General features: G+C 37.5%; 2 protein-coding genes across 2 annotated transcripts; one reads left to right on the forward strand and one right to left on the reverse strand.

The window, feature by feature from the left end:
• Positions 1 to 2,184: 2,184 nt before the first annotated feature.
• Positions 2,185 to 12,723, forward strand: LOC137258420 (neuralized-like protein 2). The gene is made up of 4 exons (XM_067796095.1): positions 2,185 to 2,268; positions 5,045 to 5,130; positions 7,989 to 8,693; positions 9,259 to 12,723. Exons 2-4 carry the CDS (start codon positions 5,106 to 5,108, stop codon positions 9,372 to 9,374), a joined length of 846 nt encoding a protein of 281 aa, XP_067652196.1. The 5' UTR covers positions 2,185 to 2,268; positions 5,045 to 5,105; the 3' UTR covers positions 9,375 to 12,723.
• Positions 12,724 to 13,098: 375 nt separating this feature from the next.
• Positions 13,099 to 24,772, reverse strand: LOC137258246 (cytoplasmic tRNA 2-thiolation protein 2-A-like). The gene is made up of 15 exons (XM_067795846.1): positions 24,576 to 24,772; positions 22,778 to 22,852; positions 21,832 to 21,970; positions 21,205 to 21,265; positions 20,720 to 20,829; positions 18,970 to 19,154; positions 18,661 to 18,796; positions 18,155 to 18,204; positions 17,564 to 17,645; positions 17,360 to 17,451; positions 16,771 to 16,834; positions 16,371 to 16,522; positions 15,442 to 15,505; positions 14,991 to 15,049; positions 13,099 to 14,416 (listed from the first exon to the last, which is right to left on the reverse strand). Exons 1-15 carry the CDS (start codon positions 24,629 to 24,631, stop codon positions 14,365 to 14,367), a joined length of 1,377 nt encoding a protein of 458 aa, XP_067651947.1. The 5' UTR covers positions 24,632 to 24,772; the 3' UTR covers positions 13,099 to 14,364.
• Positions 24,773 to 26,217: the final 1,445 nt, after the last annotated feature.

Below are 26,217 nucleotides of genomic sequence, written 5' to 3' on the forward strand. Positions count from 1 at the left end.
TTTTCGTTGCGTTGCTAAAATGACATAAATATACATACTCTTGGGTTGTGTTTTATTTACGTGTGCTGTGTATTACTTCGAAGATGGGAATAATTTTCTTTTGTATGAATCAATTTACAGTAAACCAATATAAAATTGTTGATGAATAGAGAATCTCAACCAAGGGTCTATTGATACCAATTATACCAACACGTGTTGATTAAAGTTACAAATATCCGATGCTTGCAGGGGATGTTTTTACTTTCGTCAACAAGTGTTGATAAAACTGATATCACCAGACACGAGGGTGAGATTCTATTTATCATAAAAAACAATTCTTCATTAGTTTTCAATGAAAAATGTTCATCTCTCAACACAGAATTACCATTAGACATGCAGTGAAGCGACATCATAGCATTGTGAAGTCATGAAGTTCATGACGTCATGTAAATGTCCGGGCATTGTACAAAATCTACTTCCAAAATGATATCTCATAGGAGATGTCGTTTGATCTCACACAAGATATCTCCTCTGGAACACAGTTTTTGACGATATAGAGGATATTATATATGAGTGGCCATGCCATACTTTCTTTACGACACGAGTGCATTTTTATTTTCTTCAAGGAGACATTTGCAAATGTATTTGGACATATCCACGAGTAAATTCCTAGTCTTTTAATATTCATTGTTTCTAACAAATATATGCAGATGCCAATGTACATTACAAATTAATATAGTGAGTGAGTGAGTTCAGGTGTATGAGCCTTCTTTCAATATTCCAGCAATATCACGGTAGGGGACACCAGAAATGGGCTTCACACATTGTACCCATGTAGGAAATCGAACTCGAGTCTTTTGCGAGACGAGCGAACGCTTCAACCACTTGGCTACCCCACCAACTCTAATTAATATAGATATTAATGCAGCATAATATATACCCCACTGAATTAAATATGTTTTACAGTATGAGATTATTTGCTGCAGTAGGGAGCTGGAACAGTGCAAGGCATTCAGCAGTAGGTATGTAATATTCATACTATAAGGGTATCCAGTGCAGTAGATTTGAGGTACTGAGTGAGTGGGTTTAGGTTTACGCTTCACTCAGCATTATTCAAGCTATATGACATTGTCCAGATAAGACAGTCCAGTGGTCAACATCATGACCGCTAATCCACGCAACTGGGATACGATGTCACGAGTCAACCAAATCAGCGAATCGGACCATCCGATCCCGTTTGTCGCCTCTTACGACAAGAATGGGCTACTGAAGATCAATTCAGGTATCTGGTACAGTTTAAAGGTGTCCGTTATAGGGGGTATCTGGTACAGTATATGGGTGTTCACTAAAGTATGACTGTATCCAAAACGACAGTTTTCTGATACGGTACAATCCCTATTACAGTATCATCTACAGTACAAACCTGTCACAATGCTGACAGTTATGTACAGAAGGAATCTGTTACTATACAAAACAAGAACAAGTGCATCCATTCCGGTTGACATCTGGTACAGTATATGACATCCAAAGGAGTAGATATTTACGAGAGAAAAATATTGTTTGCTACAAAGACATACTTCCATAAATGTATGCGAATGTACAAATATCTTGAAAATAAAACTGGTACGCGCATTTAATTTGTGTTCTATTTTATTTGTAAATTCATAAATGCACAGCATGAAATAGGTCTGTAAAATTAATTTCTTTATAATCCAGGCAACTGATATCCGATATGTATCGAGTGGCCGTTTCGACCTGTTCCCTTGTATTATGTATAAATTGTAATGACTGCATTAGAAAGTACGAAAATATATTACAAATACATCTACAAATAACATTTGAAGCATAACTTCATTTTTTAAGGATACAAATTTTGAATCCACACTGAGTGTTGCGCAAAAAAGTTCTCCATTGTAAAATTAATAGATCTATGTCATTATTTAACCAGTTATAATTTCTTACGAATATATCCTATGGTTAACATAAACTTAAATTAGTTTTCGTGTGAATGACAGCATTCTATAAACGATAAAAGGACTGTCGTGCATATAACAGACTTGCATACACGACATTGTTTTGTCGTGCATATAAGAGCATTATATACACGACGTCGTGTACATAGCCACAGCGCCGTAGCGCTCCAATACCTTGCAATGTAACAAGTAAGATGATTGGTCTGTCAACGATATTAAACCAATCGATGACGCTTTTACAAATGCCAACTAGGGAGTACAGGAAGTGCGAACAAGATTAACAACAAGAAGATGGTACAAGACCTCCATATAACTCGTACGACATGTTTATTATTTTCCTCCATATAAGAAATAGTTTTATCATGCATAAATACCCATCCTACTTTTAACTACAACTTTGACAAGTTAAGAATGATTCTTTCAGACCCGGCTTCTGCCTAGTGCTTTCCACATGATAGACTTTATCATACACGTCCACGTTTTGCGTGCTTCAGCAAAGATAACCTCTCACTGTGACTTATGTGCCGAGTAATGTTGTCGCTGCTTTGAGGCCGAGAGAGCTAGTCTAGTTAGTAGTCTAAATAATGTGTGTTGACCGCACCGGAGCTTGAGATGTGACCCGCGTGAAGAGCCTTGCATTGTCAAGGGTGGTATTGGACTTTGGGTAGATGGACAAATAACATTTGACCCAGTCCATAAGTGTATACTGTGTACCGGTTTTCACCCTTGATTGTGATATCTTTGTAATCAAGATATATGCATGCAGAATACTTTGCAGGTTTGTCCTGTTTGTGTTATTTCCAAACAACAGCATATTCAGTCAGTATACATTGTGAGATTGTCTTACAGCTTATTCAATATTTGACATTGAGAAGTTGCCAGAACATTGCTGTTTCTAAGTAAAAGAAATGTGTGTATATATTGGCAAAATCAGTCAATAGCATGTACATTGATACATTTCTGTGCATTATTCCTATTAATGTTCTTTAGAAGGGCTACCATTCATTATGTCATTTTCAGTTCATGTAGAATTAATTACATGTAACAGTATTCCTCATACTTTAACATGTTTTCTACAAACAAACAAAAAATACAATGAGAAACAAGGTGTCATATTATCAGAATCATTCATTCTATCACCTCTGATTCATTATGCAAACATTAGTTGGTGAGGTGAATGCACAATATATGAGCATTGAATGTATCATAGCTGAACCATGACTTACAGTCAATTTGACCGTTTTTACATGCTTATGAGAATAATTCTGATACATATTCCTTCATTCACAAATAGATTAATTCACAAATCAGAATTAAGGAAATGTATAAATCTTAAGAGAAATGAATGTCACACCTTGGTTGCTAAGCATTATGAGACAGTTACTAGAACTTAACAAGACATGATGCATCAGTCATGTATCATGAAATAATAATTCATACCAAAATTCATTATTACTTATAATCAGGATTAGCATTCAGACATACCAAATTTCATTATTACTTACAACTGGCCTTAGCATTCAAATATTAGGAAAATATAAATACAGAGGATTAGTTTCATCATGTACCAGTAATAGCTTAGAGAAAGCCACCAGTCAGAAGTAGTAAAACTCATCTCACAGACATTCTGTTGAAAAGGTATGTTACACACAATTCCACTGTGCTAGGTAAAATGCTAATGCTGGTTATAAGTAATAATTAATTTTGGTATAATAATTCATAGCAAAATTCATCATTTCATGATAGATGCATAAACATGACAACTGAATGTGCTGACTTCAAAAGAAATATTTACATTTCTTTTGTATATTTATGCATTAATTCTCCTTTTCAGAATCAACCTCAAGTTCATAGTCATTTACATATTGCTTTCAAGGAAATTATGCCATTATTGACTAATATCGATGGTATATGTATGGTAATGGAAATGTAGTTGTGTCCATGGTCATGACAACAGGGAATTTTTCTGATGTTTGGAGCAATGTATGTCACAAATAAATGAAGACAGTTATGTAATTGTAAGTCTGATATTTAATTTGCAGGGGATAATAAATGCAAGAGTAGTAGCAATAGTTGTAAGTGCTGAGTAAAGTGAAGTTTGAAGGGTCAAATACCTTCCTGATATGGCTGGAATGTTGCATCATATTGCTGGAAAATGAAGTGATGTACTTGTAATACTGTGTGATACAGCTGGAATGTTGCATGACATCACTCGAGTATTGGGGGATGTAGGTGTAATATTACTAGTTACACAGTGTTTTGAAAGGGTGTATGGGACTCATGTAAATTCTGTATATCCTGAGGCACAGCAGTTGTGTACACCTTTTCAAAACACTTTGTGATGAATTTTTTAACCTTAAGATCTTCTAAACAAGCTTATGTTTTGAGAATAACATTCAACCCAAGGCAGAATGAGATCAAAACATTTTGCCATATTTCCTGAATGGTCATAAAGGGAGATAACTCTGAATGGCTTAGTTTATGATAAAAATGATCGAATTTGAGATTTTGTTAAACGACAAGTGGAATACAGAAACTTTGTTTTTTGATATTGTATTGACACAAACAAGCAAGAAATTATGGCAGCAGTTTTATTACTTTGTGTTTACTCATAAGTGTACATGCCAACTCTAAAATTTTGATTGACGCAATCAGCCATCCGGCAGCCACATTCCATCTCAGGTGAAGGTCATTTGTACAACCCATGTAGTGTGTCACATGACAGATTTTACGGAGTTTACAGCTTGTAGACCCTGGCAAATCTGCCTACATGGTTTCGTATGCTGTGGCTATTAATTAATGAGAATTCGACAAAAATTATCTTAGGAATAATAATGTGTGATATTGGTGGAATAGTGCATGATATAGCTGGAATATGGTGTGATATAACAGTAATATTGCAGGATATAGCATATATACAGCATATATACCTGTCATAGCAGAAGCTGGAGTAAGACAATCATGATTTCATATTAAAAAAAAAAAAAAAAATCTCAAACTAGTGTCTTCTGTATGAAATTATGTTCTGCAGCTAAATGTTCTGTTGATATGAACAATTTTGTATTTGTAACATGTTTTGTACTTGTTTTCAGGACTATTTTCCAGCTTTTCAGTAGCTTCGCCATGTCTGCCTGATTAGACGATGGCAACCACATGCCTTTCAGGATGGATGCCATGGGTTAGTACGATACATGGGTTCGGAGGGTTCTAACATTTTCTGTGGCTGTTGTAGCAAAATAGATAGACAGATTGTGCAGTTGGGTTGCTCTAGTTGGATTGACTTTGCAGACAAGGTGGGCTCACTTTGTATTTCACACACAATCATGTGTTTTTATGTGACTTGTGGTAAGGTGTGCCCCCACTTATTTTCAAAATCCTGGGCGTGCGCACCACTTTGTGTGGTCCATGCTTGTCTATTTACCACTTAAGAAACCATTCTTCTGAAGAGGATTGTGGTTCAAGGACAATCACTCAGCAGAAATCTCAATGTGTTCTGTTTGATTAAGTGGGTCATGTCATAGATCACTTACGCAGTTTGAATTAGCTGTAGACAATGTGCTCAAGTGCATCCATTACTGACAAAAGCAAACTAATATTTGTACACAAATCAATGTGAAAAACATTCCTCATGTCTTCCTTTGAACATGTTAATACCTCTATGTCTTTTTACCATACTACATGAATAGTCCTGGGTTTTTTGTGTGCTTTGTCACGTTTTCTGGGATTTGATGTTGTCGGACTGTGGGAACTGTAAGGTTAAGTGTAAGGGGTGCATGGGCGAGCTTGCTGAAGTGGGGGATTGAGCCCACCTGTGACGGGTGAGGAAACCTTGTAGTCAACTTTGTGTGCAGACTCTCTCCGTGTCATCACAACCCCTAGTGTACAATACATAACCCTGTGCACTTTAAAGAAGCCATGAATCTGTTGGTATATGACCAGATGGTGGCCACATGAATACATGCAACACCTAGTTGCGGGTACAGCAATGTGCAGTAAACTTGGACGAAGTACTGTGACTGTGTTCCAGTCCACCCAGCTATGAATGGGTACCTTGTTAGGACGAGCTTTAAAGGGGCACTGATGCAGAGCAATTTCTGTGGACTGGTTGTTTCATTTGTGATTGTTTTTCTCCCGTGAGTACCCAGATGATATCCCAGAATTCGTGACTGGTTCGCGACCTCTGCTGCGCCACCCATATGCGCAATTGATAGTTAAGTATAGACTGACCAACAAAGATGAAGTCATTATTATGAAAACAAATGAAACACTTTGAAGTTAATCATCTGCCAGTGTTAAAAAAGTGGTTAGGACTGAAAAATAACAAAGTCAGTGTACGTATTAATAGTTTGTCTTATAACCATATTTAGTTTCTTGATACATTTGTATGTATTTTGAAACTTTGTAAAAAAAAACCTACATGGTCGGCTTATACTTATAGTGAATTTATAATGTGACTGTAATATTTATACATTGTATAGATTGCCAACGTGAATCATATTTCACACCTATTCGTGACCTAGTGCATGTTTCTGTAGTACAGATTCTGCTGAATGCTACAACGAATAAATTAAAATAAAATGCAGATATTAAATTTAAAAGAGACTAAAGTTATGGCAACAATGTGGCGGGCAATTCTTTGAAGGAAAGATGTTGTTTCTACACTTGCACTTTACGACAGTGTGTAGTCAGTATAGATTAGTAAATCCACACACATAAACACTGCCTTTTGACAAATCCGCTGTGGAAGTAATTAATCAATCAGCTTGTTAACGGTTAATCATTCGATTGATGTTTGTTTTTATAACTCAGCTGATATACCCTCTTGCATTACTTACATGCACATCTTACATAACATGCAATACATTTGCCACATCAGACCTTAATTTATAATGTTGAGTATTTACTCCAGGCAAAAGAGATGCCAAATGGGCAAATGTCGGGTAGTCCAAGTGGGGTTACTGCTAACTACACCTGTTTTAAATTCATTAACGGACCATCAAGTGAATGATGACAAATAAAATTCGTAGGTTTATACCATCAAAAGGGTGTTACAGCAAGGAAGATGTAATCTCTGCGTCGCATGCAGCCTGAAAACACGTAGGGGTCGAAACTGTTTTGAGGATCCCAACGGAACTTTGTTGTTACATAAGAAGTACACATAGGTATTTGCTGTGTACTTGGGTAAATACGTGTAATTGTTTTTTCAGAAATTTTCAGATTTCTCTACCAATTCACATAAATTAATTTTTTGTTTTTATTATCATAGATAATAAACCAGGGGCCCAAAATTTACATATGAATTTTGCTATGACAGCTGGGCCAGCCCTCAAAACTATCTAAATATGCAATCTTATATGAAACAAATAGCTTGCTAGCTGTAGACATCATATTTTTACATGACATGATTAAATATCGAGGTCAAAAACACAGAAATAGGATCAAATTGGATCAGTCACTATACCATCAAGGCATCAGAAAAAAACTACACTGCTGGGATATTTTATTACAAACAGAGAAGGAATAACAGGGATATTTTCAAATAACGGGATGTGATGGTCATCTTCACTGTTTAGGGTGAAGAAATTCTGCTAATGCGGACAAGATCCCAGTCCCCGTGTTTGTCACGGTCGACATTATTCGCTCCGCATCAGTGCCCCTTTAAATAACTCAGTTTGCCTAGAGGCAGAAAGAGTTGTACACTCCCCAGGGAGTTAAGACTGATAATACAATGGGCGGTTGATACTGACATCCAATGATCGAGGGATATAACTGTCAGCGCCTTGAGCAAGCACTAGGTGCGCGAATTTGTGTGCAATATAAATATTGTATAATAATAATGATACGTGCATGAATTACCTTTTACAACAATCTGTTATTAATTTATCCAACACCTTGATAAATATTGTGCACCAGGAATCTTTCCAGGTTGACAGGCATTTGGTTAAAATGTAATCAACCTAATGAATTAGAGCCCAGTGTGATTTGATTGATTGAGAAAAGAGTTATTTAAGCTTGTCAGTCTTTTCTTTATTTCAGAATATGTTTCCTCATCAAAGATGCCAGTTAGCCGATTTCACCCTTATCATGGACAAAACATAAGCCTGTCCCAAGACAACATGGTGGCATTTAGAGAAACAAGTTTTGCACATGCTTTGACGTTTAGTGAAAAGCCATTGAAACCAGGAGAAATATTTCTTGTTGAAATTGAGAAGAATGAACGAGGCTGGAGTGGCCACCTACGAATAGGCTTAACTCAGTTTAACCCATGTCAACGGTTTGAACTTCCTCAGTATGCACTGCCAGACTTGGCAAATATGGGTAAATCGTGGATTTTTGCTGTGACAAAGACACATAACCGAGTCTACACAGACAACCCAGACGACCCCAATTCTCAGCCTTATCAGTCTGTGCTGGGCTGCTCAGAGGTGATACACACGCCACTTGGCGCCATCAGTCGGAGCATGTTGCTGCCATTGAACCGACTACATCGTGGCATCGGTGGAGACTGTAATTGTGTGGCAGAGGACAAGTGTCGGAATAGTATACTGCCTACGGACGTGGGGAGTCGTATAGGAATCATGTACAAAGTTAAGGACAGTTCAGCTGATATGCACTTTATTATTAATGGCGAGGACCAGGGCCCGTCTGCTCGTGGGATTCCTTTTCGGGATGGACCAATATACGCAGTAGTTGATGTGTATGGTACAACCAAACAAGTTAGAATTGTTCAATTATATGGAGGTAAGCCACTTCATGTGTTGTGCTGGTTTGTTTTGTTGCTTTAGGGATTTTGGGTCAGTATGTGAAAGGGAGGAAAGATCAATTGAAAAATCAGTATGTTGCCAAAATTGTTCACAAAAATTTGATGTTTTCAAGATTTTAGTGATGGTAGAAAAAACATGTTTTTCACTCTGATGCAGGGTTTGAATGTGTGTCATGTGTAAGTTGTTATATACACTCATTATTGAAGCATGGTCAGGACTAACTTTATTGTCTGTGTACACATGGTGTTCACTGCTTCGAGTTCCACGAACACCTTCAGAACACAGGGTACAACAGTGGTATGCAGATCTGTGAAATGACTTGTATGTTATTCTAAGTAACTGATCAAAGAATGTTCATTATCAGCCTTAGGCAGTTAGGTAGGCTAGTGATTAAACATTCACTTGTTACACCAAAGACCCAGGTTCAATTCCCCACATGGGTACTCTGTGCGAAGCCCATTTCTGGTGTCCCCGGTGGTGGTATTGAGGGAATATTACTAAAAGCGGCATTATCAACCTTAATATATTTCTGTTTCTTTCAGTAACCTCCCTCCAGAATGCTTGTAGAGACCTTATTCTCCAGATGATCCGGAAAGAAGATGTCAGTCGATTGCCTTTACCACGAAAAATAGTCCAGTTTCTGCGCTATGAGATATAAAAGCACGTGGTGTTTGATGATTATATAAGCAATACTATTTTCATCCAACCCAAGAGGTTACAGATGACCCAAGTGCTGTTGTTACTATGGTTACCATAATCATGTTATGTTATTGTATTGGTCCTGGTTGTTTGGCTGTTGCAATATGTTGTTTTACCTTAAGCAAGACTGAGAATAACTGATGTATTGTGGCTGAATGAATGACTTCATATGTCCTGTCTCTCGTCATTAAGTGTGTTCAAAGCCTGTCCAATAGGTTCAGTTAAATTATTCTAAGATTGAGAGGTATAAAGTAATGCCAGGAATGCTTGGAAAATGCTTTTGGCAATTATTTGATAATGGTTGATATTTGAGAGGCAAAATTCATATGTAGCTATTCATACCACCTCAAGGCTTGCCAAGGATATGTTTACCTTTATCAGTGAGTGTTGATATAATTGATACTAGTCGACACAAGGGTGAGATTCTATTTATCATCAAAAATAATTCTTTATTAGTTTTCAACAAAAATTGTATATCTCTGAACACAGTACTAGCATTGTACTTGCAGTGCAGCAATGTCATAGCATTGTGATGTCATCAAGTTCATGATGTCATAGCACTGTCATGTCATTTTAAAAAGTCTACTGTCAAAACAATATCTCCTAGCAGATATCATATGATCTCACAAAACAGTATCGCTGTGGAACACAGTTTTGGATGGGAGACACTTCTAAGAAACAAACCATACTGTTATCAACCTGGCTGCCAGACAGGGTGACAGAGCTTATGTGACACTGGGGCAGAGCATGTCAGGGACCATCTCAAAATATCAAGTATCGGTATCAAGGGGTGTACCGAAATTACAACGGGTGCAATTTGGCTTACGTTGGCTTGCATTCATTAACGCTGTCCTGCAGATAGTATTTGTCCTTGAGTTTGAGAAGATGGTCTGGAGCATTTTGGGACATTCCCCCCAGAAGAAACATACAGGAGCTTTTTAAGTCTGAAAGCTTATATGTGGTATTATTGTGAGCAAAAATATTCTTACAGTTATACCAGATCAGCTCAATTGAGCTCACAGTGCAGTACTTGTGTATGCAGAACTATGTGGCCTGTTTTGCAACTACTTTGTCAGTGCTGTACTGAATTGGCTTTTTGTGCTGCCAGATTTTTTCCATGAGCTGGGACATTGTTTCTGATTGCCTGAAATGGCACAAGACAGGAAGTGAGAAAATCATGCCACCAAACCAACTAGGTAGAGGCGGACTTGTACCATGCATGTGCTTTTATCACGTGTCAAATTCATCAAAAAGCTTTTTCCAAGTATTTCCAGCATTACTGTGGTGATACAGTTAGGCGGCGATACACTATACATATACCCATAATATCAAGATACAATTTGTATCTAAATACAGTACTTTTATTTCCTAAGTTATTTTGTTTTTCTTTTTGCAGGTCATACTACTCAAATTATTTCTTTTCATATTACAAATAGGAATTATGGTATGTTGTAAGGATGAAGAAGCTAGGAGTCACTTTTGCCTATTCTGTTCATTGGTCACCAGGAAATCCTAGAGAATCTGTGTAACCTGGTTCTTGAACGGTTTCTACTATTTTTTACATGTTTTTGTGTCAATATTACTGGTAATGAATTTCATGTATTGTGATACTGGAGTGGTAAATCAATGTATTGGCAGACTTGTATTGCGGTACCATAATGTATTGACATATCATTACACCACAACTATCAGCTTGATCTTAAATATCATGACACAAAAATTTCGTGATTTACAGTAAATTCCTTCTAGTCACAAAATAGAAAATTAAAAAAAATGATATAGGGCAGTATACAAAGAGTATGATTAGAACTAGTGTTTGGAATTGGTTAAAATCACACAATTAATGATTGCTTCACTACCAACAAACAATCATCGAAAACGGTTTTGCATCCTATTTTAGATTTTCCTATCCAGGTTGTTGCAGATATGTATGACATGATGCAACTTGCTACTTAAAGTGATGACTAATATATCATGAACATACACTTCCTAGTGTCTTCACGAAATACTCAGTCATGACTCTTCAGATAGTGAAATGAGTTTTTTAAGAGTTAAACAAGCTTTCAGGCCCTGACCACTTTGAAGATATGTTCCTTGTCAAGTGTTTCAAAGACTATAACAGTTGTTCCCAAATCTCGTTTGTTTTCAATTATGAGAAAAAAACAATTGATTGCTTCAGTCAGTGATACCAATCTTCGATTATTTCAACTAATTGGAACACCACTAATTAGAACTATTTCTGACTTGTAGATGTGGAAGAAAGAACATCAAACATATTTGAAAATGTTTTTAGTTGTTATGAATGGTCTGCACAAAAAGGAACTCACACTTTTTTTTTGACTTGTACGAACAGATCAGACCTATGGTGAAGACTTTCATAAAACCTATCTAACTGAATTTCACGGAGTGTTTTTCTAATTTATTTGACATAGCAGGTCATTGACCCAATCTAATTATCTTGAGAGATGGAAACTGATAATGGCAGTTAAGATATCTGGTGAAATTTTAGTTGTCACAGTCTTGCTCAGTCCAAGTTTCTTGAAGAAGTATGTCCAACAAGAGCGAAGTTGGTCACACAGAAATCAAACATGGTTGATAACTTACTCCTAACCTAAATATTTTTCTTAACATTGTAATTTCACCTGTACAACTTACTCCTAACCTAAATATTTTTCTTAACGTTGTAATTTCACCTGTACAACTAGTTCATGAAACATATACCATGTTTAAGTTATTTATGATCTACGAATTATTAAGAAGATATATTGTAAGAAATTGCTTATATTTTATTATTTTGTTAGATTTTGTAAACTATTGATGACAGCGGATGGATAGTGTTTGTATATTACGATTGCAGAATGCTTTAAAAAATAGAATAATTACAATAGTTATAGTAGCTTTTGGAGGGATCATCTAGAGTTTTGGAATGTTTATAACTTACATTAATTCCTGGATGGCAAATTCTATCTGGACAAAATGGAATTTTACAATCAACGTTTTTTAGGATGACAATTGCACTTCCGACAACTGCTGCTGAAAACAGAAAAGGTTCTATCAAAGAATGCATTAATTTCATCGTGAATCTTCATAGATTGTTTGGTACTATAGTATTTATTTTAGTGCAGTATGGTACTTGTAGATATCTTGTAAAGGCAGTACTCTGTCCCCCAAAGAACCAGGACCCAAGGTGATGAATGTTGACGAATTTCCATGAACTATTTGTGCACTGTCCCTCTCCAAGTTGAAAGTGTCAATGGTGTCACAAGTGAAAGGTTGTAATTGAAAAATTACAAAAGCATATAAACATATATCCATGTTTGTTGTATATTCAACCACATAAATTCTTGCTGCAAACAAGGGTACGTTGAGTATTGACCTGACAACTGACCGGTATTAGCTTGTATTAGTACTACCCACTGGCACTTACCATTGTGAGTGAAGGGGCACCAGGTTGTCTGTGATCATTGTGCAAAGGGTGAAGCACATGCGTCTTATGAGCAAGATGTGTGCTGCTTTGCACAGAATCAATTTCATTGTCATCCACTGCATGTGCACTAGCCTATGTCTGCTCTCCCTTTCACAAACCAAATGGGTTTGCACACTGTTGTGCAAGTCTACTTCTCATAAACGCATTCTCTATGCCAATCCTTGTTTGCCAGTAGTTGTACAGACTACCACTCCAATGGCATCCCCCCACACCCTTAAAATGACCACGTCCTAGCCAGTTGCGTAGTGCAGCACTCATGCTGTTGATCACTGGATTGCCTGGTTCAGGTTGTCTGTACAGACAGCTGTCTAATAGCTGGAATATTGTCAAGTGTGGCTTGAAAGTAAACTCAGTGTTTTCTCAACAGTTGTGCTAACAGAAAGTGGCATTGAGTCCAGAATTCTATTACAACAGTATTTCACTACATGGATTATTAAGGACAATCTGTTAATGACAAGATGGTGTTGTGGGGGGACAGCTCAGCAATATAACACCTTCAATACAAACACAGCTACGATATCACAGTGGTTGAAATTTAGGAGACAATGACAACTAACAACATAATGGCTAGATCTTCTCAAAGCTATTAATGATGAGCCTGAAAGCATATGTGAAGCTGTACATTGACAAGTTACCATTCCTGAGACCCTTTTGGCAAGGGAGAGAGTACTGAAGTACTCGGCTGTAATTACAAAGCCTACCAGTATGTACAATAGTTTGGGAACAAACAAAAGATAATATATTATGGTCTGGCAGTTTATTTTGCATGTGCATAAGAAGATAACATAAAAGACACTTGTACATAGTTTTATGAATTGAATGTCAGACTCAATTCATTTTCTTTCATGTCACATTGTCTCAGTATATCACAGCACATAAGCTTAGTGTGGCTGGATTGCTGGGAGTTATGCAGGTGGTAAAGTGTACAAACAAAAAACCCACAAGCATAGAAATGATGCTGACACACCAATCATGACATCATCCTAGAAGATCCTTGCAACGAAGGGAGATCACTCTGGAGCACCTTAGACAACTAGGTTCCTAGTAACCCTGCATTTACCTGTTAATAAGATAACCAGAGAAGGCCATACCAGCTTAATCTGTCCAAAAGTTAACAATAACGTCAGTGTAGAACTAATATTTTACTGGTTTTATATCAATGTTTTTAAAATCAATGAAAGTGATCCTAATAGAAATGTGATGATTTGAGGCAAGTGTTTTGTTTCACAACACTTTCAACAGTACTTCAGTGACCAATCCAGCCGGAGGGAAGTCCAACTGATGGACATCAATGACATCTGAGCATGAGTGTGGTGTTGAGACCCAAGGACTATCACCAGGATCACTGAAAAGCACCATCAACCAATGGTCCACATTTCCCCCAGTCAATTCACAGTGATCAGCTGCTTAGTACACAGTGAAAGACATTGTCCACCTTGGTCCCTGTAATATTCAGATGTCATCAACTGTCACCATCAATCAGGAAGTCCTGGATGTCCTTTCTCATCCTCATCCTGAAAACAAAATTATCAGCTATGATAAGATGACCATGGACAACACCCCAAAACATATACAACCAAACATCATAGTGTCACAATATTAGGAACCTATAAAAAGGCTTTGAGTCATATAAAAAAAGTGTAAAACGATGATTCAGTTTGGATAAAGCAGTGCAGGGATTGAACTTTAAGATGACTGTGAGTCTGACACATCAAAGGTCAACACAATGATGTCTGTAACAGTCAAACACTGATACTTTTAATGTCCTAAACTTATACTTTCATCATTTCGCCTCAGCCTCTGAGAGAGTTAGCTGTCTAGATGAGGATGATGACCCTGTGCCACAGTTCACAGCATACAATCGCATCCCTTCACAGAACTAGAAACATATCTTCATGCTATTTTGCCCAATGTTTGTTTCTTTGTTTGTCTGTACTGTGTCCATGCTAGTGGGTTTCACCAAACGTCCCAAACCTGCTCCTACTAAGGCCTTCCTCCAACAATACGACAACCTATGACACTACTGAAATAGTATTCAAACTGTCATTTAATGCCACTCCTTCACACACACAATTCCTCCCATCATACCTGTTGATCCGTGAGGTAGCTTCATAGATCACATGACTTGGTAACTGTGACACATCAGTCTGAAAAATATCACTAATGAGTTCATACCTCTACTCTCAGTGATGGGCGGTAAGTAGCCTTGTGGTTCAAGCATTCGTCATGCCAGGGTTCAATTCCCATATGGGTACAGCATGTGAAGCCCATTTCTGATGTCATAACCATAATATTGCTAGAATACTGCTAAAAACACTACAAAACCAAACTAACTCACTCACTATTCTTAATGGAAATGTATCATGGTTTTTGGTCATATCAAGCAAATATCGCTTACACTGTTATTATCCCTGATAAAATAAAGACTTTACATAGTTTCTATGCATCACAGATAATATTAATTGTGTGTCTCCACCATTATTACACAAGTATCTGAATATCCTACAGATCTGATCATCTCACATATTTTAATGCATACCATGTCTTTCACTGTCAGCCTGCATCCATAACACAGGGTTTTGATCACATCAGTGTTGTGCAAACTGCAAAATAAAGACAAACATTGCAATCCTTGAACAATAGTTCTCATTGTCTGTAATTCTATGCACATCATAACTATTACATGAGTGCCACAAACCCTGTATTTGTGACTGAAGTCACACTAAAACTTACTACACCGTGAGATTTCCAGCAGACGTTCTTTTTGCAGTCAACTATACACAATTAGTTGTACCTGCACAAGCACACTTTCACCAGTCCATTCAGTATTACACTTCGTCTTCATATTCACCAGCTTTAGTAGTATTACTCTCTGGAATATGTACACAGGAGTACAGAGAATTCATCATTGTTAACTGGTCACATAATGAAGAGTCAAAGTAGCCACTGTGGTCATCACTTGACACACTATCAGCATTCTAAAGACAGGCATAGCAGTAGTTGATTGCAACCGACTCAATAACACCATATTCCTCAACCAAATTTCACTCAGTGATACATATACTAACACAACCTATTTGAGGTGACTTGTATATTTATTGTTAACATTCTTGCATGCTTCCAGAGATTAGCCTCCCAATACCCCACTGCTCCAGGTAGGAGAAAGGCATGCAGTGCACAATTCCAACAAAGCACATGTAGACATCTCATGTGTAACTATGTGGCCATGTTAAAACACTTAAGTAATTTCTAAAATTGTTTCCACTTATAGCAACCTCAAAAGAGAATAGCATCTTTTGAACCAACTCATGGCCAATGGAAGTGAATGACTTACTGGTTTGTACCAGCTACAGTTTATAACTAATGTAAATATCATTATCCTGTAGTATATCAGGATTATTGAGAATAATGTCTGATGTTGGGCCAGTCTTCAGTCTCAATAAACAAGCAGTATGACAAATGTTTCACCTGTTGACCTTAGATGACTGACAGCTCCCATCACCTTCACCACAACAGCCTGTGGTTTTACTTCCTGGGTCACAGCCTCTCTTTGATAACATGTCGGAGAACTCCACTGCACGCAAAGCCGATGCTTCACCTACATTTGTATCTAGAGGGGACTGGTGATGAGAAAATAACAGGGTTAGCATAGTAGGCTTCAGTGAGTCAAAGAAAATCTAGAAAAGTCTCAGTACACAAATGAGATGGTTCTCAATTATAACTATTATTTTATAAAACTGTTAAATGCTTGGGTTTTAATCTAAACATTATTTAACTCGAAGCATTTTGACAAAATGTGGAAGGTAGCTGGTAAACTCAAACATCTGGACTGCTATTGTAATCCAAATTGGTACAGTCGAGGACTCACATGACACAGGACACAGATGTCCTCTGTTCTGGTCCTTCCAACACTGTCCAGTTTGCCTGCTGTCCTGAAACATGTAAAGTGTTCATCCTTTATCACCAAACACAAAGTTTATCCCATCCACTGAAAAGAAATCAGAAACCCAGGTTTGTGCTCAGTTATTTGTGTCAGCAGGTGATTGTTTTAGATTCTTATTTTAACTGAATGGTATTATCAATAGTTATCTCCCTTAATTCTTGCACTCATTTACAGTTACTGATTGGGCTGGGTGAGAGATATAGAACAGGCTTGTGGCCATTTTCCCACTCTCAACAACTACTGCACAACATGCTCTGTCTATAGGTATAACTCAAGAAGCAACATGAGAATTTTCCTGTCAGTGTTGACAATGTGTTACATATATGTACCATGATATATTACAGACAGTGTCAATGTGTTACATATCTTGTAATATTACCAACAGTGTTGATGTGTTACATATCTTGTAATTATTGCCAACAGTGTCGATGTGTTACATACCTTGTAATATTACGACAGTGTCGATGTGTTACATACCTTGTAATATTACCGACAGTGTCAATGTGTTACATACCTTGTAATATTACTAACAGTGGAGGGGAACTCAGCCTGGAGTCCAGTCACAAAACACTCAGTCAGGTGGTCAATGCTGGACCCTCTTTGAGCCTTGAACAAACATCAAGTGAGATGAAATGAGGTAAAAATCATGTCCCATTACTTACTGCACATATATATATAGCTCAGCTTGCACATGATTCTGTATATAATTGTGTTTTACCCGTGTTGTGAGTGTAGGGACAAAGATGGACTCCACCCCGTGTAGAGAGTTGTACATGGCCACCTCTTTAGACGTCACCTCCCTGGAAAGTCACAAACACTGTTAGATCTTGATGTTATGAAACAGACAATAGAGGAAACTGTTCATCACACAATAAATCACTGTAGCCAGATTACATCAGTCTCACTGCCTTGAAAGGCTTACTCTCTTTGCAGTGTAAATTCTCTAACAGATGGCAGTGAGATTTTTCTCATTCACATACTGTCTGCAACGACAGTGTGATGATAGTTTGTGAGCTATACTGTTTAGTGTCACCCTAACCCCAAACCTTACCCTAAACCTAAACCTAAACCTAAACCTTCACCTTAACCTAAACCCAACCCTAAACCGAACCACAAGTAAACTCGCATGCTTTCAAACATCGCTGAAGGTATCTGGTATTCTGTAGTTTTACCAATAATTTCAGCACTATTTTATAGCTGGGAACATCAGAACGAACTGCACATGTTGTAGCCATATGGGTGTTTAGTGTGATGAATGGACAAGTAACTACTAGGCTACCCCGCAACAGGAAGATGTTATGAAACTCACCTTATCGGTCTGACAAACATGATATCACCATGGCGGTCATCTGCAAAACACTGAAACACAGTACCAGTATCAGACACTTACATGATTACAAAAATAATAGAACTTCAAAATCATTTGTCCCATACAGCATAAATCCTGTGAATCTTCCTAAAAAATTGTAACAGAGAAATCTATGATGAAGCATGTGTGATTATTATATCATATACTTAGATTATGTTATGATTCCTTATTATATTCTGATTAGTTTGACATTGTGGATGTGTACTTTAAATTATTTGCTGTTGTATGGTTTGTATTGGCTCTTTGAATGCACGACAAAATTCTCTTGCAGGACAATTAAGTTTATCTTATCTTATCTTATCATTTGTTAATATCATGTAACTACTGCTGCTGCTACTACTATTACTACCAAAAATGCTGTCATACAGTTGGAATATTGCAACAAACAAACTACCAGGAATATTTTGGTGGAAACAAGGCACTGTACTCAGTAACTGTCAACTTACCGTGTCAGCAGACACTTGTCCTCCCCGTCCTTGACCTATGTCTGACAGGATGCGTATTGCCAGACGACTGGACGTGTCAGCTAGCATCACCTTGCTGTAACTATAGCGATGAGCTATGGTTGTTAGTAGTTGGTTTCTGTAAGGAAAACAGGCAGGCATATCTTACTACAACCATCCAATCACAACCAGATGTATACACATTGCTGCTGCAACCATAGTGACATCACATGAACAGATGAAAAGAGGTAAGTACACATTATCATCAGTGTTAATCTTCATGCCTACTTAATGTACAAAAAGCTTTGATACCTGAGTTTCTTAACATAATCTTCCTTGGCTGTTGTCGATTTGATGCTTTTGAAGATGTCTGCAAGTCTCTTATCATTCTTTGCTCTGTTGTAAGTCTCAAGACCCTCTTCGCTGTCAAGGCACCAACATGGAGAATGACCTTCACTAGCGTTCTGTGCACCACTTCCACCTGGCAAATCCAGAGCCTGAAACACCATCAGTACTGTTCATGATTAGAGTTGTGACGATACATCGTAGTATCGATAATCGTGATACTTTTTCCGACAATAAATGTATCGATATTTTTTTCCATATCATGATGTGTATCATCGACTTTAAAATTGTTTGTTTTCACTAGAAATTGATGGTTCTGTCAAAATTTACACTGATATTTTATATCAAAATATACGGTTTTAAAGAAAAAAACTAAGAATAGCATATCGTTATGTGCATCGAATCGAATCGTATCCTTCCAGGATATTGCGATACATATCGTATCGTGAATTTTCCATATCGTCACACCTCTATTCATGATACCATCAACTTTCAAAAGTGCCCTCATCTGCAGTGACTTCATCATCACACTGTGACACAGTATGGCCCAATCAGAAACTTGCCCTTTGTCTTGCCCAGACCTTGTTCATTCATTTTCATGCCTAGGACTAAAATATCATTTCCTCCTACATCATGGTTCCAAAGGATACATTGCAAAACTGGGTTTGTTTTCAGAAATTAACTCCAGTCTTACTCAAGTGTAAGGCAACAAGTGTAACAGTATGTGATGAAACATAACTTATTCTATGAGTTCATATAGGAATTGTTAAAGATAGTCCAAAAAACACTGGATACCATAATCCTCTCTGTACTTAGTCAGGTGAGCTAACACCTGCAAACTACTACAATACAAAGACACATGAAGACCAACATCAATGCATGAAGACCAATGTTTCATGAAGACCTACACGGCTTCTACGATAAAAGGCTCATTACCCACACAGCTGCATGATAACTCATTCTATTACATTACAAGGCTACAAAAAGATCCAGACTGCTTCATATAGACTCAGGCTGCTGTGTCTGCATTGAAACCTACAATGTTACATTTTGACTTACAATCCTGCATGCAAACCCACATTCCTGCATGTAAAATGCTGCATGAATACCAATACATGTACCACTGAATGAAGGCCCTGCTGCATGAAGACCTATACCACTGCATGCTTATGCATACTCCTGTATGAAGACCTAGACAGCAGCATGAAAACTCATACCATTGTATGAAGAAAAAGAGTGCAATGTGAAGACCAAGAAAGAAGCATGAAGACCCATACAACTGCATGAAGACCTAGACGGCAGAATAAAGACTCTAACCACTGCATGAAGACCTAGACATCAGCATAAAGACTCTTACCACTGTATGAAGACCTAGACAGCAGCATGAAAACTCATACCACTACATGAAGACCTAGGCAGCAGCATAAAGACTCTTACCACTGCATGAAGGCCTTTAGTGCTATATGAAGATCTAGATAGCAGCATGAAGTACTCATACCATTACATGAAGACCCAGAACACTACATGAAGATCTAGACTGGTGCATGAAAATCTAACCTGCTGCTGGAGACCTAGACTGCTACATGAAGACCCAGACCACTGCATGAAGACCTTCAATGCTACATGAACACCCAGGTCACTATATTAAGACCTACAGAGTCATGAAGACCCAGACCACTACATAAAGACCCAGACTGCTGCATGGTGACCTACATACCTGCTCCAGTGAGCTGATGTAGCATGGATACCCTGTACTTCGGAAGACATCAAGTACAGCAGTGTTTGTTTTCTGTCGTTCCTCAGATGGCAAACCAAGCACTCCCGTTTCTAAAAGAACAGTTCAGATTGTTAAATTATTCTACCCATAAAACAGAAATAAAATATAACTACAATATAAGAGTTTCCAGTGTCAGTACTGTCACACTAAGTGTGTACTTCAACCTTTTGAAAAGCCTTTGCCTTGTTACATAACCATAACAGGCTTCTTCCAGAAATCATGAATTCCAGTCTCTCATGAAATCTAATTTTTATCATCAACTGATTGTTTTCATGATCAAAGTTGTAAACCCATTTACATTGATCTTATAAGTTGTCATCCATGTTTGATCAGTCCTGACAATATCCAACAAGATGTCTCTACACAATTACTCTCAACTATTTTCTAACTATTACTGTTGCTTACACCATGTCAACTGCACATACCATCAATATGAACAAGACTGGGTTTGAATCTTAATCTCTTGTGTGCCCGTTGGCTGAGACCCTGCAATAAAAATAAAACTATGAAAGGCTGCCTACACCTCTGACATACAGAAAACATACACCAAGTCACAACAATAAGAAAGCTGACTAACCACTGTTGTATACTGCAGTCAATATTTATAACTGTAACTGTATCACAGACAACTGGCAATTATTGAGTCTAGACAAACACAGACCAGTGGCTGACATAACAAGCAGCATCACCTTTTGTGTGTGCACATCTGACACCCTTTTGTCAGTTCTTGTGGGAGCATAGGATTCCTTCCTTGAGGACCAGCGAAGGGAGGTGAGTCTTAGTAACTCAACCCAGAGACACTTGTCCTGGCTGTGTTTCCTAACTACTAGACACAGCTTTGTGTTCAAGACAATTGATATATCCTATATACTTAACACATATTTGTGTCCTATGTACTTGACACGGATTTGTGTGCTAGATACTTGACACAGATGTGTGTCCCAGCTGTATGATTATAATATTAATCACTGACATGAAAAATATCTTTGTTTTATTTTTGTTCAAGCTGTAACTTCATCCCTCTCTATGTGTTGAGAGTTTACTGATCTCACCTCCTGCACTAGGTGTAGGAGGGCTGAAGAGCTTGGCCCACCAGAAAATGCAAGTAGAATCTCCTCCCCATCTCGGATAAGGTGAGATTTCCCAATAGTCGCCCGGAATTTGTGTACAACATATACTATGAAGCAATCCCTGAAAACAACATTTTTAAATGATTCTTTTATATCACATACAGCAGCATATCAACATCGAGGATACAAAGCATTAAACATGATACAGCTACTTCAAAACTAGCCTTGCTCCTCAAAGACTTTTCTCAAGTTGCCTTGGACGGAAGGGTGGATATATTTTCCTTTTATGAAGATCATTTCTGGATTACTTATTTATAAACATGGACAATGTAAATCTAATTCTAATACATGAATTTCCACAGCCACACCAAAAACGAAAATTGTATACATTAAAACGTGTTCCACAGCAACAACTTAAATTTCACGGGATGAGGGTTTAGGCACACTTACTGTGCTGAATGAACACTTAGTCATGGATCAGTGGTTCACGGTTCAGATCAGTCACTGGATTGTCATGTCCATTTACATATCACCACCTCATAGCTGAATTATTGCTGAATGCAGCATAAAATGACCAAACACGTAGATTCTCCTCTACATCAGAAGCACATGTATGTCATGACCTGTGCAAGGGAAAACTGAAATTGATCTGAAGATGTTTCCTTTTATTGTAAATGATGTTTAAAATCATACCAAAATAATATGGGCAGGAACAATTACTGAAGAAGCAGTCAGAAAAATAAAGGAATGTATTTTAATAAGCCTGACAAGTTCCTTGATTACATTCATATATACCAGTAAGTCCATCAGTCAAGACAATAAAATTACACATGGCATACAGTTAGTCATCAACTGATGATCTATGTAGAACGTCAGTGCTTACTCTGATAGCTAAGCAAGATATCATCGCTTGTATGTTTGTTCTTACCTACAGAGCGCATCATTCACCCTTGTGACAACCACTGGTTTAGCGACCTTACACTTCATGCACACCCGGTCGACACTGAAAGCAAAACAAAATGGAGCTGTGCATTGTCAGTACAGGTGCCAGTCAAATCACCCTAGCGACGAAACGCCCCAGCAAATTTGGTCAAATCGCCCCCGGCATTTGGTCAAATTGCCCCAGGTATTTGGTCAAATCGCCCCAGGTTTGGTCAAATCGCCCCAGGGGGGTAGTCAAAACGGCCCAGTTTTTTCAAAATGGTCTGATATATGCCACAAATGCTTGGTTTTGTCAACTTCCATACTATATTCTTCACATAATATTATGTGTTATATTATTAGTAATATCCCATGCCTAGGTAACACCGTAATACCAATTATTTGGTACAGAATTACAATCTGTATAAAACTTCCATGTTACAGCCTTCACATGATACTATGTAGTAATGTTTCTGATAAATATTTAACTAGTAAACTGATAAGAGCAAAAGTAATATTCATGGATAGACAACACTGATAACACCAATTATTTGCATGTTATCTATGCTTTTGTAAATTAAAAGAATTAAATGAAAGGGTTATATAAAATGTGTTTTGGCCGTAAATGCATAGTTTTTCTCAGCAAGTATGGGACTTAATACATATCAAAACAATCTACAGCTGCTGTTGTCAAAAAGTTCAGCTGTAAATGCATAGGTTTCCTCAACAAGTATAGTATAATACTTATGAAAACAATTTGCAGGGTTTTTTTTTAATTACTCTTGTCAAAAAGTGAGGCCGTAAATTCATAGGTTTGGTCAACAAGTATGGTATAATACTTATCAAAATAATTTAGAGCTTTTGTAAATATGTCTTGTCAAATAGTATGGATATAAACAAGATCACCGGATATGAACCCCATCGAACACCTCTGGGATTACCTCGATGGTCAGATCCAGTTACGTCAGCAACAACCATGCACACACACGTCAACAACTTACTGCTGCTCTGATGGACGAGTGGAGACAGATTCCAGCTGCTTTCATCCGACGTTTGACATATTCTGTGAGACGGCGAGTTCAGGCATGTTTGAATGCCAATGGAGGACACACCAGATACTAATCTAAGATTATTTCATTAAATTCTGCCTTTTTCAAAGTCTCTTTTGTTTTCTGTGATTGATCTCAAACTGAACGATTGATACCACTCTTAAACACATGGGTTTAACACTGTCCACGAGCATCATACAAAAAACAGCATTACTTACTCTTCTTCTGAAATGAACAGTCTATGTAGCACACACAAATCGGTTCTTCAACTTGACATGGTAGGGAAATTATTTACATATGAAGAGATGTAACATTTCTTTTGGCTTTCAGTTTAGTATGGAAGTTGATAAAACCATGCATTTATAGCATATACCAGACCATTTGAATAAACTGGGGCGAATTGACCAAACCTGGGGCGATTTGAGTAAATATCTGGGGCGATTTTACCAAATTTGCGTTTTGTCGCTGGGGCGATTTGACTGGCACCCGTCAGTACCACACACAACACCAAGCATGACCAAGTAACGTTCGTATACTTGTAGTTTCCGAACATGATTTCACATGTAGGCTACTTTTATGGAGGAAAATATTGACTCGTGCAATGCTTTTAGACAATGTTAATCTGCAGTCATCACGTTTATTATATATGTCACATCGTTTCTTCGGTATTGTTGACAATCGTAATGTTCGTCTGCTACTGAGCAAGATTATCAGAAACCATTCAGCAAGTTGTTGACTACATGATCACGAGTTTACCTGACTGCTGATCTTGGAACTGGTATGTCTCCATCACCATCTTGCACGCTACACATCTTCCCTTCCCTTTTAAGAAAATTTCACAGCAAAACAGAGGAAAAAGGCGAATATTTCTGACACTAGACTTCTGTTTGCACGTGTTTGCATAACATCCGGTTTGGGCATACTCAAAAGACGAACTTCCTTTCATCGAAAACATGAATTGAAACTTAAACGTAAAACGATTCCACGTCTACAATGAATACACCTGCTGGAAATCATCCAATAGGATACAGGTATCAACTTACTGAATACATGTATATGAATTTTCAGGAATCTGTTTGTTTATGTAGTTTAAGTGATGTACAGCAAAATAATTAAATACAGGAAGCAACCGTTTCATCTCTGCATTGAGATTTATTGATGCAGGGAATAATAGCTACAAAGTGGGCTGTTTCGGTGCTGTTACTGTATTATGTTTCCCCCCACACAGCTGGGCTGCTTGATTCACTGTTCACTAATTCCTCCAGAGTTTAAACAGTGTTAACTGGATATGTTGTAAAAGTAGTATCTGCAGCCTTTTTGACAATATATCATGGTGGCCTTTGGGTTGAAGATGTCATGTAAACATGCTTCATAAAAAATAAGGTATATGTTCAATATGTTGTTTGATGTTTGCTTCTTTCTTTCTTTTTTTTTTTTTTTTTTTGCAACTTGAGTATTTTCATAAAAATTTAGAGTGAATATAGGAATGTTTTATGAAAAAGAAGTGTGTTTTCTTTACACAAAGTGGGGAAGGAAATATCATCGCTATTTTAAAAGCACTTATCATAGAGTTCCTGATTCAAACTGAGGTGTTTATTTACATTACATTCAGGCAGTATGGAGGATGTTGCAGAATGTTTCAAAAACAAATGACTCATCTGTCTATCTAACAAATGGCTGCGATTCACAGCCACTCTCAGAACAACAATGCTTTCAATTTGAAGACAAGTATGGCAACAGACATTCACTGTGTAGCCCACTGCAACCATATTTTGTTTCCTCAAAATGAGTGAGTGAGTGAGTGAGTTTAGTTTTGCACAGCACTCAACAATATTCCAGCTATATGTAAGTAATCAAGTTTGGACCAGACAATCCAGTGATCAACAGTCAAAGAGTTTAGTTTTACGCCACACTCAGCAATATTCCAGCTATATGGCAGTGGTCTGTAAATAAACATGTCTGATTAACAGCATGATCATTGATCTGCACAACTGGGACCGGATGACGTGTCAACCAAGTCAGGAAACCTGACCACCCGATCCTGTTAGTTGCCTCTAATGACAAGCATAGTCACCTTTTATGGCAAGCATAGGTTACTGAAGGCATATTCAATCCCCGACCTTCACAGGGCCAGTGATCAACAGTATGAGCATCAATCTGCACCTGTATTCATAATGAAGTCCTGCAAGATTAAATATGATTATAACATAAGTTGTTGTTTTTCAGAAGAATAATACTCTGGCTAAATTAAATTGAGAAATAAGAACAGTGGTCTTTACCCAAAGTGGGGAAGGAAATATATTAAAAGCTGATAACAGCGGATGTTATAAATACATCACAGATTTTCATAACTTCCTGATACTGCTGCTTTTAAAACCTGTTGTTCTTTGTGGTTTAC

The sequence above is a fragment of the Haliotis asinina genome, chromosome 12 (genome assembly GCF_037392515.1).
Source record: "Haliotis asinina isolate JCU_RB_2024 chromosome 12, JCU_Hal_asi_v2, whole genome shotgun sequence".
Taxonomy (NCBI): Eukaryota; Metazoa; Mollusca; class Gastropoda; order Lepetellida; family Haliotidae; genus Haliotis; species Haliotis asinina.

Coding starts and splice junctions, on each gene's coding strand:
- LOC137258420 (XM_067796095.1), top strand. CDS start 5,106: ATGCCTTTCAGGATGGATGCCATGG. Junction 5,131..7,988: donor TTTCAGGATGGATGCCATGG/GTTAGTACGATA, acceptor TCTTTATTTCAG/AATATGTTTCCTCATCAAAG. Junction 8,694..9,258: donor AATTGTTCAATTATATGGAG/GTAAGCCACTTC, acceptor TGTTTCTTTCAG/TAACCTCCCTCCAGAATGCT.
- LOC137258246 (XM_067795846.1), bottom strand. CDS start 24,631: ATGTGTAGCGTGCAAGATGGTGATGGAGACATACCAGTTCCAAGATCA. Junction 19,155..20,719: donor ACATCAGCTCACTGGAGCAG/GTATGTAGGTCA, acceptor ATGGTGTTTCAG/GCTCTGGATTTGCCAGGTGG. Junction 14,417..14,990: donor GCTACCTCACGGATCAACAG/GTATGATGGGAG, acceptor TTTTGTTTTCAG/GATGAGGATGAGAAAGGACA.